The sequence below is a fragment of the Vitis vinifera genome, chromosome 2, assembly GCF_030704535.1.
Source record: "Vitis vinifera cultivar Pinot Noir 40024 chromosome 2, ASM3070453v1".
Taxonomy (NCBI): domain Eukaryota; kingdom Viridiplantae; phylum Streptophyta; class Magnoliopsida; order Vitales; family Vitaceae; genus Vitis; species Vitis vinifera.
This window is the reverse complement of record NC_081806.1, coordinates 18,271,140-18,280,305: the sequence shown is the minus strand read 5'-3', so window position 1 is coordinate 18,280,305 and position 9,166 is coordinate 18,271,140. Positions and strand designations below refer to the sequence as shown.

Below are 9,166 nucleotides of genomic sequence, written 5' to 3'. Positions count from 1 at the left end.
TGTAATATAATCTCAAATGGATTGCCTAAGTTTACAAACCGGTTGTGAACAAATCATCTACTTGTAATAGGCCACATGACTTGGATTTTCCATGTAACTCTTAATGCACCCAAGTTATGTACAATGCAAGGGATGTTAAGACAGAATGCTCATAGAGTATAATGCATGAAATAAAGATAAATAAAAGTGAACTTGAAATATCATCAAATAAATAATGAATTTTAAATCTATTACATCATTTCATGCTTTTAAAGGCTATATCCTAACATCCATTCCTAACCTTAGATCATTTAGGATTCATGCTACTATTCCAAGGCTCTTTAGATCTAATCGCAATGGAAAAATGTGGCAATAAAAACCATAGATAACATAGTCTAGAAATAATAGAGATCATACCTTCAATTTAGATATTCTTGGTTTAATTTCATTCGATGAAGTTCGATAAAGTGCATCACAAGCCTCACCAACCAAGCAACTTTTTGCATAATCACTCTTTCTCACAAATCTAGGCACTAGAGAAGGGTAGTATTCTTTCTGGAAAGGGGGGCTAGGATTTCTCTATGGAATCTCAAAGCGAAGAGCATAAAACTAAAGCCCTAAACCCCTAAGGGGATTTATATATGTTTTCCTATGGGCTTAAGTGACTTGAGCCCAACTTTGGCTTGAATCACTTAAGTTAGCCCACTTTGGTCCTAATTAATTAGTTAGCCTTATTGGGCTTTAATTAATTAGCCTTATTAGGCTCCAAGTAATTAATTAGCCTAGTTCAGAAAGACCATTCATATGATCCAATGCAACCTTGCATTTTTATTAAAACACCTTTATGCATATATGAATCAAAAACCCAAATATTCCCTCAAAATCGTGTCACCATGAATCAAGAATTTGAAGGAGGACCACTGGGGCCCATATGAAAATGCTAACTTCCTTATAATCCAATTCTAAAATTGACTCGACTTCCCATTACAAAGAGTCTATTACACTCTAGTATCCTATGAAATTACAACAAGATATAACTCAAGTCCTTGTTCTATCCATTGCATGTAGACTCCCCATGAATTGGTGTTCATAATCTAACAAGCTATATGTTATCAACCTCTAAAGATTACCTCTCAAATTCTTGAGTTACAGATCTTCCTTTTATGTAATCAATTGACATACTATAGCTCACAAGAATATATGTCAAATTCCACTTAAGTAATTACTATAGCCATAAATTTCATGATCACCTAGGGGGACTCACTATCTCAATCCTATGAGATATCATGCTGTCTTTATTGAGAATACCTATTGCCACCAAACTTTGTCAACAATAACCCAATTCATAGTGTAGACCCTCCATTTTGTCCTTTTAGCACAAGTCTTTAAGTTCACTTCCAATGCTCCACAATAGTTCTTTGATGACCCATTACTACTCATGTAGCTTATATTTTTTGAGCCACTTTGGAGATTTTGGTTGAGGGGTTTATCCGACTCCACATTATGACCTTGACTGCCCTTCAAGTTTAGATTAGACTTCACTTAGGTGCACTTTAGGTTAGACTCGATTAAGCTCACCTAGTCTCACCCTAGGTTCGTATAGGTATACTTGGCCCATTAGGCACCACTTTAGGCTCATTTAGACGCCTTGGGTCCATCTAGGTTCACTTAGGCCTTCTTAAACACACTTGGCCCATGAAACATTCTTAGCATGACTTGTATCATTGCATGACTCATTTATCTCATTTACTTATTTATTTATTTTTATTTATTTTATTTTATCTTTATTTTTATCAATCACTTTTATTTATTTAGTTATTATTTATTTATTTATTTATTTGTTTATTATCTTGTTATTTATTATTATTATTATTATTATTATTTTATCATTCTCTAATTTTATTTATTTATTTACTTATTTATTTATTTATTTAATTTAATAATTTGATGTTTTTATAGGAAAATCTACCAACGAATGAAAGAGAATTTTGATATCGGTAAGACTTTGAAACGGAACAAAAGGAACCTATCCTTCAACTTTCTCGTCACCACAGTTGGTTACAACATCTGGCGCAATTTCGCTTCCAATCCACATCCACTATCGCCACTGCCACTCACTCTCCAGCATGAAAAGGCCAGGCTTAGATAAATACAAAAGGTGAAGAAACAGAATATTCAAATGTTGGATGCTCAAAACGCTGTTACTGGTGCTGATATGAATAATAGAGGGAAGGGAAGCTTGAAGTATTTCTTGCAGCAGAGAGAGATTGTTGCTCGTTTTGTCAAAGGTGATCAATCCACATCTCAAAAAAAAGGCAACGCTTCTGAAAATCTCTGAGCAAATGTGCTTCCTTGCGGCCCTGCTCCCGAAGCCAACCTCTCTGCTCAAAAGAATCACGTCTTGATGGAGGATTCCAAGGCGCTCTCTGATGATACTGGGAAAGTACAATTGGTGCCAGGTTCTAGTTCTTCGCCTCCTGAGCCCGACAAAACCTCGGGTATTCAAATTGTCGAGAATCCAAGTGATTCTGTTTATCGGAAGACGTCATCAGTGTCGGTAAAAAAACAAGAGACTCTCGGACACTATGCAGGAACCTGAAGAAAAACAAGCCTTGTCCTATTAAGTACTGCCAGAGATGCCTCTTAAACAGATATGGAGAGAAAGCCGAAGAGGTGGCACAGTTGGAGGATTGGAAGTGCCCTAAGTGCAGAGGGATTTGCAATTGCAGTTTTTGCAGGAAGAAAATAGGTTGTGCACCTACTGGTATTCTGGTGCACAAGGCCAAGGCAACTGGATTTTCTTCTGTTTCAGAAATGCTGCAAGTTATGGATCCTGACAATAGTGTTAAGAATGTAAAGGAAATGGTTGCTTATCCAAAAAAAGCCTGCTACCCCGAGCAAGGAGTCTGTGGTTGTTTCCCCTAGAAAGCTAGGGAAGGAAAACTCATTTGATGGACAGGATGATCCAAACTTGCATCTGGAGGATTTAACACTAAGCCCTGATGAGAAGAAACTGAAAAAAAAAAAAAAACAACTGGAGAAGAATTAAAGGAGCATGATCGCAATGTCGATAATGGTAGTTGTTTAAAGAAGAGTAACCTAAAAGGGCCGTGTATCACCAATGAATTATCTAATAATGAGGCAAAACCAGAACAAGAGGATGGTGATATCATACAAGAGAAGAGTTCTGGGACAGGATCATCCCAGAAAGTGTCTTCTGATTCCATTGAAATAGGAGAAAACGGAGAAGGAGATAGCACAATCTGCCAAAATATGGGAGGTTTAGATAATGCAGGAGCCAAGCGCTATAAAGTCGTCAAATCACATACGGTTAAGAACCCTTTGAAATTTCAGGACAGAGCATTTGATGTTGATGTTCAATTTCCTCAGGACACCTGGTTAACTACTGTAACTGGCATTGAGTTGCCTCCTGAAGATGTTGGGGATGCACTGCAATTCTTAGAATTCTGTGCAGCTTTTGGAAAGGATTTGATCACTTACCAAACAAGACACGGGCTGCATCCTTGAGGAAATCTCCAAGTAAGCCACGCAAATATGCACTTCCCATATCCACATACATTCAAAAAGGAGGCAGAATATTCAATGAGGGAGAGGCTGCCATAGAAGATCCCCACTTCCTATAAGAAGAAGATCTCTGCTGGCTGTACAAAGGGGAATTTTGGGATCCTCACGTAGCCATAGAAGGAGTGGGCTGCCATATAAATAAAAGAATAAGAACAGGGGAAGGGGACTGCTGACAGCACGCACAGACTTTGGAGAGCAGCAGGGGACTTCGGACAGCAGATTCGGTTGCCACTTTGACGCACCAAGAGAGGATTTTATGAGAAACACACACAGCAGATTTCTGGGCTGCTACAACACAACACGTATCATTGAGGCTTCTCCAACAGGCATGCATTATCAGTTTCGAAGGGCAACATAGCACGTGCCATTCTGGATCTTTCTAACACAACACGAAATATTTTTGGAGGACAGAACACACACAGCCGCATAGAAGAATAATCCCCGGTAGGTAGATTGAAAGTTTAGTTTATGAATATTTTTTATTTCAAGTTGATGATTGCATGCATTTTTTAGTTTTGGATTTATTTCGATTCCATGATTCCAAGTTTCATTAGTTTGTTAATTGTGTGATGATATTATAAATTTGAGAATTCGTGATTGATTCACTTTGGTTCCAAGTTTTGATTTTTATTGTGGATTTAATTCATTAGTTTAATTAATCATATTAGATAAAGTTTGTATTTTTTTTTAATTTTAAATTAGTTTAACTTTAATCTATCTTTTAGTTCAAGTGTGTTAGTGATTTTAACCCAATAGTTTAGTTAATCATGTTAGATAAAGTTCATGTTTTTAATTCCGATTTAGTTCTTTTTTTTAGTCTAGATGTGTTTGTGTGTTTAGTTGATCATGTGCTAATTCTTGATTTGTTATTCTCAATTTAGGCGTTTCTTGAATCCTAATTGTTAATTCTTGATGAATATTTTCATTGAGTTGTATGATCTTAGTTTTAATAGTTTATTGCTTTGGTAGTCCCTTGTCAAATTTACTTTTCAGAAGCCATCGGTAACTCATGAATTTTGGCTCCATTCTCACTACTTTAGTTTGCTTGATTGACAAAAATTTTACTTTGTGATTTTGTTTTGTTTTGTTTTGCTTGGTATTTTGTTTCTTATGTTTTGTTGTTTTCAAATTAATTTCTTTTATTTTTAAAATAAAATACTTTTCTCAAAATGTTCCTCTTTAAAGTGCATTTCAAAAACTCATTTAGAGTCCTTAGAATCAAAATCTCATTTTTTTAAAAATAATATGCAACCATGTCTTGATCCGTTTGCATTTTTGTTAGTTTTCAATAAAAATTATGGTTTTGAGTAAGACATGAATCCAAGCTTGCGGTCCCAAACAAATGAGATAATTCTAGGCTATATTTGTGTATATCAATTGGGGAATTGGTGGAACCCCTACATAAGAAAATTTTTCAAAACTCTTCCTTGCTGCCAGTTTTCACTCAACCACGGACCCTTTAGATTTAAAATTCGTTTCAGGAACTTTAGAGTATTGAATTTTTTTTTTCCAAAACTTGTATGATTTTTCTCACTTCTTGAACTTTAATTTAAAATTTCTTTTGAGTTAGAAAGCAATTCTGGAATAGAAGATATGAATGAGACTTTAGGAGGGTTCTATTTTCACCCAGTTCTGGACACTTGAAATATTTTTGTAAAAATAAAATAACAGATTACTTTTTTAATTTTATTCAATATTTTTCCTTAATTCTAAACTTCTTGAAATTGATCTTAGACATATAAAATATTAAAAAAAATATGCTTTTTCAAGGGAGATATGATTTTTCAAAGTTGTACCTATTGTACATGATGGAATCTGGACACCTGATTAGTTGGAGTGTTTTAAAAATATTTTTGAGTACTCCCCGACCTAGATTTATTTTTCCTGTGATATAGATATTTTGAACGATGTGTGTGATTTTTTGTACAATTTTATGTGATATCTTATTATTTTAAAAAAATTCATTTATACATGTCACCATTTTTTTTACCTAATCTGGATCTTCTAGAACTTTTGGGTGTATTTGCTGCAATTTGTCATTCCAATGAGTGTTTGGCTTTTTGTATTTTGTTCTAAATGTGCAGGAGTTGTTTCCTAAATTTTTTTTGTGATTAGATTCAACTCCAAGATATTTTTTTTAGAAATTATTTTGTGATGCTCCCTTTTCTAATTGCATGCTGATGATCTTGTACATTGCTTGAATTGGTTATTTATTTTTGGAGTCATTTGACTTATCCTGACTCAATTTTAGCTCTGGTAATGTATATTAGACATAATGAATATGTTACATAATTTATATTTGTTCTAACCACTATAGCATTTTTGGAGGAGTCTTATAAATCATGCATGCTATCCAGGTATACTCTCTATCACTTACTTTTTGTAATTTTATGCATATGCATGTTGTTGTGAGCCTTGTCTATGTTTGATGTAATCCTTTGGTGCTTAGATATATGTTCGATTTACTTTGATTAAAAACATCTTGTGTGCTGTATTTCTGTGCTAACTTTAATGTCTTATGATAGCGTTTGAGAGACAGTCCAAGTATGCATCCTAATCCTCCTTTGCGATTGTGATTTGATTTCTTTTTGACATGCTAGTTTTGAAATCACTTAGTCTACCTAAGTACCTTCAATCAATTGATTAATTGCCACTTTTCCCTCGGCTTAGTCATTAGAGACCTTTTTAGGGCTTAGAGGGGTGCTACCTCTTAGAGGTACCTTCCCAATAGGTAACCTGATCCCTAGACCAAGACTTTTTTTCAAGACTTGCTTTTCCAAAATTGTGGAGTTACTTCTTTAGGGTTTTTTTTTCTTATTTTTTTCCCTTTTAAAATAAAATAAAATAAGTGGTGACTCCAACTTTTTCAAAACTAATTTTTCACCAATAAAAATGAGTCTTGCCATTGAGTGGGGACGCACGTGAAAAATACGGGTCCACACATAGGGAATATATAACCACCTTAGGGTCTCACCTATAGGTCAAATCCTCTATGTAATTGTGGACCCGCTTTTTTCACGTGTGTTCCTACTTAATGGTGAGACTCATTTTTATTGGTGAAAAATTAGTTTTGGAAAAGTTGGAGTCACTACTTATTTTATTTTATTTTAAAAGGAAAAATAAAACAAGAAAGAAAACCTTAAAGAAGTGACTCCATAGTTTTGGAAAAACAAGTCTTGAAAAACTTGAGTCTTGGTCCAGGGATCAGGTTATCTATTGAGAAGGTAACTCTAAGAGGTAGCACCCATCTAAGCCCTAAAGAGGTCTCTAATGACTAATTTGAGGGAAAAATGGTAATTAATCAATTGATTGAAGGTACCTAGGTAGGATAAGGTGATTTCAAAACTAGCGTGCCAAAAAAAAAGAAATCAAATCACAATCGCAAAGGAGGGTTAGGATATATACCTGGACTGCCTCTCAAGCGCTATCATAAGACATTAAAGTTAGCACAAAAATATAGCACACGACATGTATTTAATCATAGCAAATCAAACATACATCTAAGCACCCAAGGATTACATCAAACGTAGATATGGTTCATAATAACATGCATTTTCATAAAATTCCAAAAAGTAAGTGATGGAGAGCGTATCTGGATAGCATGCATAATTTATAAGATTCCTCAAAAAATGCTAGAGTGGTTAGGACAAGTATAAATTATAGAACATATTCATTATGTCTAATATATAGTACCAAAGCCAAAACTGAGCCAAGATAAGTTAAATGACCCTAAAAATAAATAACAAATTCAGACAAAGTACAAGATCATCAACATGCAATTAGTAAAGGGAGCATCACAAAACAATTTCTAAAAAAAAATGTCTTGGAGTGGAATTTAATCACAAAAAATTTCAGAAAATAATTCCTATACATCTAGAACAAGATACCAAAAACCAAACACTCATTCAAATGATAGATTGCAGCAAAGACATCTGAAAGTTCCAGAAGGTCTAGATTAGGTAAGAAAAATAGTCACATGCATATACAAATTTCTTAAAAATAATAAATGATTACATAAAATCATACAAAAATCACACACATCTTTCAAAGTGTCTATGTCATAGAAAAAATGAATCTAGGGTCAGATAGTATTCAAAAATATTTTTAAAACACTCCAACTAATTAGATGTCCAAAATCCATCATGTACAGTGGGTATGACTTTGAAAAATCATATCTCCCTAAAAAATGTACATTTTTTAAATATTTTATATGTCTAAAATCAATTTCAAGAAGTCTAAAATTAAGAAAAAATATCGAATCAAATTTAAAAAATCATTTGTTATTTTATTTTTGCAAAAATATTTCGGGTGTACAAAACTGGGTGAAAGCAGAACCCCCTTAAAGACTCATTTGTATATTCTATTACAGAATTGCTTTCTAACTCAAATGAAATTTTAAATTCAATTTCAAGAAGTGAGGAAAATCATGCAAGTTTTGGAAATTTTTTAGAAATATTATGAAGTTACTGAACGAATTTTAAATCCAAAGGGTTAGTGCTTGAGTGAAAATTGGCAGCAAGGAGTTTTGAAAATATAATTTTATGTAGGGGTTCCACTAATTCCCCAATTGATATACACAAATCTAGTATAGAATTATCCCATTTATTTGGGACCACAAGCTTGGATTCGTATCTTACTCAAAACCATAATTTTTATTGAAAACTGAGAAAGATGCGAACTGATCAAAACATGGTTGCATGTTATTATTATTATTTTTTAAAAAAAGATTTTGATTCTAAGGACTCTAAATGAATTTTTTAAAATGGATTTTCAAAGGGATTTTTTGAGAAAAGTATTTTATTTTAAAATAAAAGAAATTAATTTGAAATCAACAAAACATAGAAACAAAATACTAAAAAAAACAAAAGAAAACAAAATCACAAAGTAAAATTTTCAATAATCGGACAAACTAAAGTGGTGAGAATGGAGCCAACCTTCATGAGTTTCCAATGGCTTCTAAAAAGTAAATTTGACAAAGGACTACCAAAGCAATAAACTATTAAAACTTAGATCATACAAGTTAATGAAAATATTCATCAAGAATTAACAACTAGGATTCAAGAAACACCTAAATTGAGAATAACAAATAAAAAACTAGCACATGATCAATTAAACACACAAACACATCTAGACTAAAAAAATAAGTTAAAATTGAACTAAATTGGAATTAAAAACTTGAACTTTATCTAACATGATTAACTAAACTATTGGATTAAAATCACCAACACACTTGAACTAAAAGATAAATTAAAACTAAAACTAAACTAATTCAGAATTAAAAAATACAAACTTTTTCTAATAGGATTAATTAAACTAATGAATTAAAACAAAAAACACACTTAAACTAAAAGATAGGTTAAAACTAAGCTAATTCAAAAAAAAAAAAAGCATGAACTTTATCTTATAGGATCAATTAAACTAATAACCTAAAACTCTAAAAAACACACGAATTGAAATTGGATCAAACAAGAATCAAAGTTAACATACTTAAAAAGTGAATAAAATAACTTTGGGTCAACTAGACTAACTTATTAAAATGTCTAAAAAAAATGAAATACAAAATGAAAATTGTATCAATTAAGAATTAAAGTTAACAAATAAC

The 9,166-nt window shown here is 32.7% G+C and overlaps 1 protein-coding gene across 1 annotated transcript; it reads left to right on the top strand.

Moving 5' to 3' along the window:
• The first annotated feature begins 2,383 nt into the window (after positions 1-2,383).
• LOC104877518 (uncharacterized) lies at positions 2,384-3,507 on the top strand. The gene is made up of 3 exons (XM_059741253.1): positions 2,384-2,438; positions 2,510-2,901; positions 3,073-3,507. The coding sequence occupies exons 1-3, from the start codon at positions 2,384-2,386 to the stop codon at positions 3,505-3,507; spliced, it is 882 nt and encodes a 293-aa protein (XP_059597236.1).
• The last annotated feature ends 5,659 nt before the right edge of the window (positions 3,508-9,166 follow it).

Coding starts and splice junctions, on each gene's coding strand:
- LOC104877518 (XM_059741253.1), top strand. CDS start 2,384: ATGGAGGATTCCAAGGCGCTCTCTGATGATACTGGGAAAGTACAATTG. Junction 2,439..2,509: donor GAAAGTACAATTGGTGCCAG/GTTCTAGTTCTT, acceptor CCAAGTGATTCT/GTTTATCGGAAGACGTCATC. Junction 2,902..3,072: donor GAGTCTGTGGTTGTTTCCCC/TAGAAAGCTAGG, acceptor TGTTTAAAGAAG/AGTAACCTAAAAGGGCCGTG.